Source organism: Falco naumanni, chromosome Z (assembly GCF_017639655.2).
Source record: "Falco naumanni isolate bFalNau1 chromosome Z, bFalNau1.pat, whole genome shotgun sequence".
NCBI classification, from domain to species: domain Eukaryota; kingdom Metazoa; phylum Chordata; class Aves; order Falconiformes; family Falconidae; genus Falco; species Falco naumanni.
Genome location: NC_054080.1, coordinates 69,766,322 through 69,778,903, shown reverse-complemented (window position 1 = coordinate 69,778,903; position 12,582 = coordinate 69,766,322). Strand labels below are relative to the sequence as shown.

General features: G+C 35.4%; 1 protein-coding gene across 1 annotated transcript in view; it reads right to left on the bottom strand.

The window, feature by feature from the left end:
* Positions 1-799: 799 nt before the first annotated feature.
* FGF10 (fibroblast growth factor 10) overlaps positions 800-12,582 on the bottom strand; it is a 67,892-nt gene continuing 56,109 nt past the window's right edge. Inside the window, exons 2-3 of the mRNA XM_040580824.1 lie at positions 7,836-7,939; positions 800-3,863 (exon numbers count right to left, since the gene is read on the bottom strand). Coding sequence (XP_040436758.1) covers positions 3,666-3,863; positions 7,836-7,939 — 302 coding nt within the window. The 3' untranslated portion in view covers positions 800-3,665. The remainder of the gene's footprint in view (positions 3,864-7,835; positions 7,940-12,582) is intronic.

Here is a 12,582-nt window from a genome sequence, read left to right as displayed (position 1 = left end):
TTGCTTATAGTATGAAGGGAAACACCGTTTTTTGCATGTGTTACTTGCAGTTGCACTGAAATTTTTCTGATCAATGAGCTTTTTCTGAAAAAATAACATCAGTAACCACACATTGACTAGCTGTAGCAGAAAATGTGTTTGTGTTATGCATTGTACTTTTATTTCTCCAATTTAATAGGAAATTAGCAGGATGAATTCTGTCCCAAAATCTTAACAGAGTAAATAATGATACTTGATACTTCAAAAGAGGAGCTGTCTTCATGCATTAGTTTCAAGATCACTCCTTGAAGCAGTTACAACTGATTGTGTGAATAGGGACAATCAGTTTCAGCAGGGGCATGAATTACAAAGTTATGCTCATATACTGGTATTCTTGTATTACTAAAGCTTACTAACAGTTAATGAACTTTATAACCTGAAATGTCTTGGATGACATCTTATATAAAATGTAACTATTTTTCCATATCTGAAGTTTACTTTAAGAATATGAGTACATGTTCTTCCTAAATCCTTCATTCCTTCATAAAATGTGCTTGCTTTAAATTAGTTGCTTTTTACACTGTATAAACTAGATGGATTTGAGTATTTTCAAGAAGAATCTGAAGCATTTGGTTGTTATTAGTGTGGAGATATCTGACTCACACATGCAAAACATTAAAGAAACTTGCAAATGTTCAAGAAATTTTTGTTTTGTTTTGGGGCTACACAGCACCAAACCACATCCTGTAGTACAACAGATATTTTCCCATTTTATTTTTATTGTATAGTATTATTTCAGGTTCATAGAACAAACAAAGACAATACTCTTATTCTCTGTTCCCCATGTTTTATTATTTTTATTTAAATACAACATACTATACATTGTTCCTCAGTGATTTTTATTTCCCCTTTTTTTTTCTTAAATCCCTCCCTCTGTTTTCCTGTTACTCAGGAGTCTGTTATGCTGAGGGTGATTTAAAACAGAGCTTATGGTTGAAGATCTGTGATATTTTAGATAGTGTCTGCAGTTTGCTCCCACTACAGTGGGTATTACAGTATACCAAACACACAGGAATCATTGATTCCTTCAAGTGTTTTATTTTTATTTTGGTTAATTTTCAGAAACCACAAATAGCTCCTGACGCACTTTGGAAAAGTGATATTTCCCCATATTGGTCTTTTAGCAGCATGGTGTTTTAAGTACTACGATAATATTTATGTACAATTCATCCCCTGACCACATCATATAGGTAATTCTGTCAAAAGAGAATTTCATTTGTACCCTAAATGTTCTTTAAGTGGTCATCCAATATTGCATTCACCCAGGCCCACATTGAATGTTCACTGCGGGTGGTCCATTATGTCTTGTCAGTTTTAATTATGATTAAAAATTTAAAGAGAAACTTGCCTTTATCATGGCAGTTAAGTTTTGCTGTGACCTGCAATTACATTTAAAATCTGAAATCCTTATTTCTTTTCAAAAAAAATCTCATTTGTGAAGAGAAAGCTGGAGATAAAGTACCATCAAATACAATGTCAGCTATCAGCTAAAATGTTGTCTCTCAATGAATTCCTAGTTTTAAAATAGTTGACTTTATTTAAGGACAGAAAATACAATCTGCCCATTTTGTATTTTTTTTGCTTTTTTTTTTTTTTTTAAATGGCTAATATTTAAATAACAGATTAAGATTGATGTGCTGGTTAAACATTGACTTAAATAAGTTATAGAAGATTCCAACAACACCAGCCTTTATACAGGTTAAACATTCTCAAAAAGACACATTAAGCAAGGCTCTCCTTTGTACCAAAATACAGTTTCCAAACAATAAAAATAAAACCAACTTTTTCACAACAAGAAATATTGAAGATAAAACTGCAGCATCAATATAATCTCATAGTTATCACTTAAAGTATTTAGAACAAAATAATATTATACTACTTTTGTTTCTTACTAAAGACACTGCAAAGACTTATTTATTTACTTAGTGGAATACAATGTGAAGACAGTGGTACAAATTGTTTGATGTACTGTTTTCTACTTATCTGCTCTAACAAAATGAATCTCAATATGGTTACATTGATGAGCTATCCAGAGCTCTCTAAAATTAAGAGTAAAGCAAAACATAAAACAAACCTTATGTACCTTTAACTGAACAAAATTCATATTATGCTTAACTTTATTATACTGCAGTTGCTCAAGTTAAGCCATGGGACTAGTAACAAGTCCTAAAAATGTGCTGGATATTATGTATTTTGAGCCACCAATTGCTATGATGGATATGAAAGGCATGCTAAAGCTGGATACCAGCACAGCTTTTTAGTTGGCTCTCATATATAATATATGTGTGAGTAATAATTTCTGATAAATGCATGAGCATGATTTTGGATCCCCTGTCCCTCAGTCTTTACTTAGGTATCACTCCCACTGTATGCCCATGATTCTGCAAGCTGGTAACAAGGACAAACGTGCTGAATGGGTGTATCAATTAAAGAAGGAGTGCAGGACTGTGTTGCCTTATTACCTACCTTTCAGAGGCCAAATTTTACACTTGGGAATTACACAGTTAAACATTTGCAATCTTAGTGACTTTAACAGGGCTGTCCACACCTAGGTTCCAGCCCAACGCTTCCTGCAGAATACTGCACTGATTGCAATGCGTTAGAACTTAGCTCCACATTGAAATCAGAATTAGATGAATATATACACAGATGCATTGACACCAAAGTACAGATGTATCCCCTTCTCTCAATTTCAGAAAAGCAGAAAGACCCTTTGAACAAAGTATTTCTTGAAGTTTGTTCTTGAGTGCTGGTAGAGTAAAAGAAATTCTCTGCCATAGAGACACCCAATACGATAAATCCAAGCGCTGCTCATTTGGTCTTTTTGCTTAAGTGCAAGACAGTTTAGGGAAAAAATGGATTATACACATTAAAATCTGCCTTTAAAGCCTTGTCTAATACCTATTCTCAGAGTACTTCTGAGGTTTTGACATTTTAACCTATCAACCTCCAAGTGAAGTACTGAGAAAATGGGAAAGTAACAAAGAAGCAAATGAGGAAACATTTCAAATCAAAAAGATATTTAACATCCTATTAAATAAATAACTTAGAGAGAAATAAAAAGAAATGAATTTAGAACATACAAGCAAACCATACTATTCGTTTTGTTAGAACAGTTTCACACTACTTTGCTTATATTCCTTAATCCTATTCATTTTTCCACAAGGCTTCTCCAGAAATTTCATTATTTGTGCATATGACCCAAGTGCTTCCAGTAAATGCTTGTGTATCTAATTGTTCATTGGATCATTAGGCTTGACTGAGCAATTAAGGTCTTTGATATGAGTTAGTATTCCATAAATAGCATTCCCCATGAAGATCATTCAACAGATTGTCTTATGTCCCATAAGTTCTGTTGAAGAGGTAAAAAAACAATTGTTCACACTGGCAATAACTTCCATCCCATTTGATCCAGCTTTTATCTTGACTATAAGATATGACACTGAACTAAAAAAAAAGTATTTCACGTGCCAGGAATGAGTACAAAACCTTCAAAGGCTTCCCCTGCTCTCTTTTCAAACAAGCAGATGTCTGCACTATTTCTTTGCACTTACTCTTCAGGATTACCAAATATTCTTGAAATAAGAGCCTTTGGTTCAACTGCATCAATAAAATAGTTCCTTTATCTAGGACATTACTACCATTGGAAGAAAGTGAGCTGAAGTATTTTTCCTTCTTGTTTTCTGCCCTCTCTTTGTGGCTCCCCTTCCATTCAAGGCCACAAACATTTGCCTTCCATTGTGCTTCCAATTTAAGGACGCGTATGTGTTATAACCATTTTCTTCTATTCTTTCCTTCAATTTGCAATCACTGTTAAACTCCTTCTGTTAAAAGAAGAAAACAAATCCAGAATAAACATAATATTTCAGAGTTGCAGCATACTGAAGGTAAATAGTTTCTAAAATTCTAAAACCACTTTGGAAGATTTCAATGTTCTGTATGTGACACCTTTTTAGGATTCCACAGTGTATTTAAAAAAAAGTTTCAGTGTGCCCAGAGCATTTAAAGCAACACCAGTTAGACTGAAAAAATGAAACAAAAAAAAAGACATAGTCAATTATTCAGTACATAATTATAACAGAGATATGATATAATTCACTCACAGATGAAATTAAACTTCTCTGTATTAGAATATGGCAACAATATTAAATCAAATTCCCAGTCATAAACTCAAAGTATGAGGTGGCAATCTCAGAATCATTCATCATATTCCAGTTCTAACAAATATAAACATTAAATATCCTGAATGAGTTTATTGATACTGTATGTTAAACCAATATGCATGGCATAGGCCTACTTCTTATTTGAAGAAAGATCCTTATCCTTTACACCACACTGGACATGAAAAAGGGCTTTTTTGGTTGGGTGTAAGTCACTGTTATGCTGCTGTTACAATGGAAGTGAGGCCTGTTTACTCTGCTGACCTCAAAAGGGGCTTAGTCAAAAAAGAATAATGTACCATCCTGTATCTTATTGACTAAAGAAAGCGACTCTGCGTACAGTACTATGGTTTAAGATTTTCTGTTTTTAAAGGAGAACCAGTTACCAGTTGGGTAGAAAGAATAAAAAATAGAAGCATGTAGGAGGAAATGTTGGGGTTTTTTTTTCTATGTTAAAAGCACTCTTACAAAGATCTTCTTCTCTATAATGAAGCCAAGAATGCTTTGTTTTCATAAAAAAATAATCCCTACATATAAAAACCTCCACTTTTATCAAGTTACTTATATTCCATTTAGAAGGCCTTCAAAAGTGGAACATTTACAACATCCTTAAATTACAACCAAAAATTAGCATTTTGTTATTTCTGTATTTCAGAAAATGTCATTTCACACCTCAGGCAGAAGCCAGTCAGAATCTCAGAGTATGATATACTAACTACATGTGGCATTTTTAATATGTCTATTAACAAGGTAAGAAATATGTCTGAATAATAAAACAATTTTCATGGCACAGATAAGAACTTCTGGCATGTTTTATCTTTAATCATGATCAAATCCCTCAGATATTCAGCTATTAAAGACACAGAAAGTATCCACATTAATAAAAAAGGACATACGAATATTAAGATATATTTTCTATTCCTATTAATTTAAATTGGAATTTTTAAAGTAGTTAATGTTCAGTACTTTGATACAGTAACAATTTTTGGGTCTATAATAAATGTTTTACTTAGCTGCTAGGAGCACAGAACAAGTTTGTGTTTTCCTAACAAAACTGTGCATAATTAAACTCAATTTGACTTCCAACATGCTCTTTGACATTGGGAATAGTAGTTATTTGAACCACTATTGGGGAAGACACTATCAAGAGAAGAGTCTACAAATCCACACTTGATACTTCTGGTATTCACAAAGCTACATATAGGTCATTTAATATTTATTTACTGCAATACGTCACCTCTGGCATCAAGGTATTAAGAATGCAGCTGGACATCAGTCACAGATCCAAACTGCAATAAGTTCTCTGACCTACCAGCAGCTTATTTTGTTAAAGAAATCAAATAGCGAGTCTTCTTTTGCTCCCTCAAAGTCAGTCAAATTGAACAGTATTTGATAAACATAGAGTCTTACTTGTTTTCCCAGATGCAGAATGTTACTCAGATCCAAAGTTTTATCTCTATTCTTAGATAATAAAGAGAGAACAGATGATGTTGTGATGTGGTTAAGAAGTCTTATTGGCAGGGGTCTGAATGTTAGCCCAGGACTGCTTTGCTCATGTCAAACAAATGTCAGCATAACCCTGCACCAATGTCTATTGTGCACATGCTTAAGAGTGTTTTTAAATTTTTTATTGGTTCTGTTTTTCATATCCATCTGCAGGCTGCCACAATGTAGTAATATAGGTCTAACTGCAAGTCTTGGAGGATGAGAAAAATAATAACAGAAGCATTCTTGAAATCTCTGAAGCGTTATGGAATAGGTTTTGATAAGTCATTATGCTGTGATTTTATGATGTGAATATTGAAAAATTATCTCAGCTGGAATTAAAAAAAAGGCTTTCCACATTCGTATCCTCCTGTCAACACTATTTCAAATACACTATGAATTACTGAACCTTATGGCAGCAGTTTCCACCTATGGTACATGAAAGATACTTTGACTTCTTTTGTGTGTATGTGGGGTTGGGATGGACTCTCACCACACAAGCCACAGCTAACAACTTGGGTAGGAAAACTTAACTCAGGCTTTGGGACAGGCCATCAAAAATGACTAAACACTGTAAACTGAGATGTGTGAATTGAAGATGGTGATTTATGCTGACACCTTCATATGTGTACAGAAGCATACCCATGATCAATGAGTGTAGCTTAACTGACAGATAGTAACTTTGTCAGCAACTCAGTACATGCTTATACCTCTCAATGGTGCAGGACTGAGCATTGATTGTCCTGTATTTCTGATCACTGTGGTTCTAGAAGTTAAAAACCACATTTACAGGAGTTTCAGAAACATTTCTCTATTCTGGCCTTTCCTTAATGTGGTTCTCTGACACTGTCCAGGAGTTTAGAAAGTCAGAAGTCACCTTTTGAACCAGGAGTGACTAGCTACAGTGCAGATGAGGGAGGATAGTTTATACAGCTGTATGAACTAAACCCACCTATAAAAATGTTTCCTTAAAAAAGAGGGTCAAATGACTTCAAGCTCCTTGAGTCTTAGTTGACACTGGCATTACTTCAGTATTTTCAGCAGAGGCTTAGCAACATTGCCTAAGGATAAACCCAGTGCCAGTATCCATCCGTGACCTGCTGTCTTTAGAGCATCTATGGGTGCTCTGAACACCGAGCAATGTGATCAGCTCATAATCTTTGCAGATGACTTGAATAAGTTTACATTTCTGTGGGCTCAAACTCACTGGAACTGGAAAAAGTTGCAAAATTTTAAACCAAATCAGATATAATACCAGAACATCTGGTGTTTGTGTAATCATGTGGATGTGTGAGGGTACACTTGAGTTTAGCAGTCAGATTTATAGACCATATTGCTTCCTATTAAAAATATTTGGATAGTTACTGGGCTTTTTAGGGTTGGGGTTTTTTGTTTGCTTCCCTCCCATGCCTCCACCCCCACCCCCCCTGCCCCCAGAAAGTATCAGTAAGCCCAAACTTACACAAATGCAAATACAGTTTTCAAATGATACCCAAGTTCTGCTCAGACACGAAGCTTATTCTGATAGAAAGTGCCCCTGCTTATGGCAGGGGGCCTGGAATTAGATTATCTTTAAGGTCCTTTCCAATCCAAACCATTCTATGATTCTATAATTCTATGATCTATCTGCTGATATATAAGTCTGTGCCTGTCTGTGTTGCCCACAATCCTGTTTATTAATTAATACACTCAATTTAATGCTGGCTACTCTAGATATCTTCCCCTTCAAAGTCATAGTTTGATAATTTGGTGTGTCTGCTCCACCAGCTGAAGTTTCAAAGATTTCAGGTGCACTTTATCCCTCCAAGATTTGCTGCTAAATGTGAATGTACTGCAGAAAACCAAGGAAAACCAGGCTTAAAGATTACATTTTGTAGGATCTTCTCCATTGGCCACTACTTAATAAGAAACCTGAGTGAAGGAGTAAGCATGATAAATCCCTGCAGCTGCTTTGGTAGGATATGAGCTTACCAAACAACAGGGAGCTTGTGCAGACTGGGGCTGCTGGTTTAGCAGAGAATGAAATTTTGATGAACAGCTCATTTCAGCTCTAATTAGTAGTATATACACAGACAAGTGGCGTTTTCAGCAGGTAAGAGATGGAACTGTGCTGTCTGCTTCAGTCCGTTTGCAAGGTAGAAAAATACTTACAGAGCCGTAGACTTTTCCTTTCTTGTTCATGGCTAAATAATAGTTGCTCTTAATGGACTTAACTGCCACAACTCCGATTTCTACAGATGTTATCTCCAATATGCCTAAAAAATAAAATTTGAGCTATTTAATCTCTTCATTAGAGGATCTTCTTGCTATAGAAATCACAGTAAACCTAAAAAATACTAAACTTATATTTGGAACCAACTGACCAACAAACTTCAGCAAAATTCTTCTCTAAACCATTTCAAGAATATATACAAACATTGTTTCAATTAACATGTTTCCGTTGCTAACCCTGCATTTTAAACCCCATAAATACTGAAACAGCTCCATTCTTCTTAGCGCAGATTTTACTAAAATTTATCAGAAGAGACATCTGAACCACAGCATTAAATTAAATCTATAGCATATGTCAATAGAATGTGATATTTCTTCTAGTCTTCAAAACCAGTGGTAAACTATTTATTCCTTGTAGGACATTTAGATAAACTAAATCTCTTGGCTGCACTGAGCTGGTAAATTCTTTTTTGGCAAGTGTGTTGACATTTTGGGATACAGTAAGACTAACCCTAACGGCCGTGTTATCTTTGTCTTTCAGATATCAGAAACATTTTGTTCTGTTTGTAATAAATATGATTAATTTTTTTTCTTTAAAACAAACTCTTTCTGGGATAGTGGATGGCTCAAGGGGCCAGTAATGGGAGACAGAGTTTTTCACCCCTACGTTTTCTGCCCAAAAGCATAGTGATCTGGGAGTGGTAGAAGTTACTACAGCTTAGGTAGTGACTTCAGAGATCCCTTTTCAACTACTAATAGAGTACCTAGATGGCTATGTTGTTTCAGCATTGAGTCTTAACAGAGGATAAATATGGCTCCAACCAAACAACTTCTAAATGTTTTATCCCGGCTGTATGCCTGGCCGCAACATTTCTCCTGATACTAAAGTAGTAGTCAGAACAATAGCCCATCTAACCCAGTGGTCACTAAGGGCCCAATGAGGAAATTACAGGAGGGGCAGAAAAGGACATCCTAGGCTGAGCCAACAAATATAGTGAATAGATCAGCTGGAATAACGCTGACGACTTGTTACCTGTTTAAAAAATAAAAGAATTTGGAGTAATTTCCTCCTAAACATATTCTATACTTTTTGTCTGAGCAGAGTAGTACTGAAAAATCCATATGTTTTTTCATTTACTTAAAAATTCCTTATGGTAACTACACATCAAGTGAAGCCAACAGTGTCACTTGGGATTCAGTACTTTTTCTGTAAATGCTGATATTGTGTCCCTGAAAAATGAACGCATTCTGTTCAGCCTGCAGAACCATGTGGACTTCAGTGTGCAGAGACATGAGAAGGAAGTTTTTTCACTGTAATTTTTTTTGAAAATGGCTGCTTTGTATGTGGTACAAAAGCCATTCTGTATGGCCATTGAACTGGTCTATGCAATTCAGGAGTGTGGCTGTTATTTATTCTGTGACTGGAAGTAGAGGCTTTGATGTTACCTGGGCAGCAACTGTGAATCAAGCATGAAAAAGTAATAGCTGTTTTTTATTCAGAAGTAAACATTATGTAGTTTATGGATGTGAAGGAGAGGGAGAACATCAAACTAGGCAGTTTTACATGAATGACCTCCTATTGTCAAGAAAGGAGAGGTGGCCTTTCTTGGATGCATTTTTCAATATATTTAAAATTCTATATTTATATATGAAGTACTTGATATGAAGATACATAAATTCCGATGCAAGAACCAGAGGCTCTGGGTTTACTTAGCAAGAAACATTAGCTTGGCCACAGTCACCAGGTCTATAGTACTTGCATATGAGAAAGATTTCAGTGAGAACGTCAAGATAAACAACAGTAGGTCTAGGATGTAGTAAGCCCTTCAGAAAATAGACCATATTAAACCAGACATAATATTTAAAAAAATTTCCTTGTCCAAACCTATGAAAAGATGCAAGTGGAGGATTATTTTGTTTAAATACTCATATGAAAATGCAAATATAAATGTTGATAGACAAAAATGATGATGTAGTGTTAAAAAAAAATCAACTGATAAAGCCTTCTGCTGTAAGATTTTTATGGTAAGAGTCTTAATTGCAGCATGAAAAATCATTATTGCTAAGGATGCAGTTGCATATATAAACTAAAAACTTCACCTACACTGTCAAAGATCTGAATTGCCCCTGAGCTTCTTAGAGCCGTTTGAAAACAGTTCTGCATGAATTGCCGCTCAGGGCTGAAACCCAGACTTGAACAAACAGAGTGAATGCACAGTTCTGTACAGCACTGCAAGTCTGCTACCTCTGAGGGAGTAAAAACAGCACTTCCCAAACCAGCTCACTCTGTCATCAGTAGTATCCAACTCCGTAGCAGCAAAGGCCCCTCTAATATCTGGAGCTGTCTAACTACTGCAAAGCAGAAAAGTTATGGCCATTTATTTAAATGAAAACTCTAAGCACAATTTCCATTATTTAATTATATGTAACGTTAGCTTGAGAATTAACACAAGGTGCTTAGGTGTAAACAAGAGGATACAACTTAGGGGAACTGTCATCTAGGAAGACCCAGAAAGAGTCAGTTAAGGCCAATGATCTACTTCTAGGGCTAACTCGTCTACTATTGCAATGCAGACATATATCACTCTCCGTATGTGAAATTAAAAGAATTATACTCTCTAATCTCAAAAGAAGTTGTGAGGGCTCCCTAATTAAGTCTTGATGGTCATCTTATATATACCACTGTCATGCCATTGATACAAGCAGATCAATGAGTCCAACCCAGCCAAGGCTTATTATACTTGGATTACTCTTGCACAGCTACTCATTTTCACAGCAAAGAAAAGCCAGTTTCTTTCTTGCTTTTCTGTGAAAGCATTAATACAGAGCAGTGGACTTTAATACTCCTTTCCCATGGGACATCTCTTCAAGTATTTGTGCTCAAAACCAAACAGAATTAAGCGGAGAACCTTAGGCTATGTGGATGACGAGCTACTAAAAGGTAAGAATGTGGTGCAAACACTGCTACAATGCCCATTTCCTTTTACAGAGTGATGTGTATTTTGTATTTTCCATGCCAAAAAGTGATGAGAAGAATTTAGTTAATTCTTTCTACAGAAATTAATTGCTGTAATCCAAATGTGGCACCACTAAAACTAGGCTGGGTCCCTTTCTAACAGCAGCAGGAACAAAAAAACCACCACCACCACTAAAAGGAAAAAGATACTGGCATAACATGTGCCATCATTACTTTTTATGTTGAAATGGATTAAACTGAATTACATTTTGTCACATTTTCCTTGTAACAAAACACTGTATTAGACCATTTCAGCTATGGTTCAGCATTTCAAAACCATGACTATTACACTTGCAGCTGAAAGAGAACAGTGCTTAAATAAGAAACTTGTTCTGAATTAACCCATTTTAAGTGTCTTGCACTTGAACGATGGAGATACACTGCTCTTCAGTTCAGTACTTAAGTTAAAGCCATGGAAGTATTCATATAATTAATGAAAATATAGTATTTTTTTCTGGTAAAATTTGTTTGCAATCATACTCCATTATATCCCAAATACATACTTACTCCATTATATCCCCAGTGGGAGAGCTGAAAGGAGGTCATGAGGAGAAATGTTACTCCATTTACATTATATCCACAGTAACTGGCTTGATTATACCTAGTTACACTATTTAACTGGAGCCAAATGTAGCTGAATTCTTGAGAACTATTATCAGGTTGATCTCATCACCAACAATCCTGGATTTATTCTTACTGAGTGCGCTTTGTGTATTTGGAAGTTGAAAAATTATAGTCTTCAGTGACAATTTTGCATATTCTAACTTTTGCAGTATTTTGGGAGGAGAAGGGGAAATTTTAATGGACGTTTTTCCTTACAAATTAATTTAATACATTATCTATTACCCCTTGGGTAACAGGGACCTGATTTGGTATTTATCTACCCTGCTACTCCCTGTATACCCTTTATCTACCCTGCTACTCCCTGTATACCCCAGAGACTTCACTGGAGTTACATGCTAGTTAAAGCACAGAACTAGCTTTTGTCTAGATTGCAAATTATTTAGTATTATTTACAGATTTTCTCAGGAGGAGATTGTTACAGGAGTTTTATAGAAATCTACTGAAGGCAATAGGAATCTTTTCATAGGTCTCAGTGATGTAGACACAAATTTCAAATGTCAGCATGAAAGCACCAACTCATCTGAGTTGGACCTACAAGCAGAAGTCTAAGGATTTTTCAGAACTTCGAAATAGACTGGATGTAAATCAAATGCCTTGGATGTAAGGGTGAAAATATGTATTTGATTATTAAGTCATTATTAAATTAAGAAGAAACATATAAAAATATAATTGACATTTACATTATGAAGGTTAAAACTGTAGTGTTTTTGTCACCTAATGAAACTGACTTCTTTGAGGGCACAAAAATTTTTGCATTTTCCTCAAGGTTTATGTAGTAGAGTCACAGGCTCTGATTTGACTTATATACTACTGCAATAAAAAAATATAATTTCCATGGGCTCTCAAGATCAATTTGACACAATTTCATGTTCTTCAAGAGCTGCAGGATTGGAGGTATGAGCCTATGTGTAGTCACAGCCTATATGGCTGAAAGGATGCCACATCACTGTGGATACTCCACTGGACTTAATTAGAAAAGATATTCTTGATGGATGGTTGTTCTCAGACACCTTTAAAACCTGAGATTCTATAACCCCCTGGTAGCCT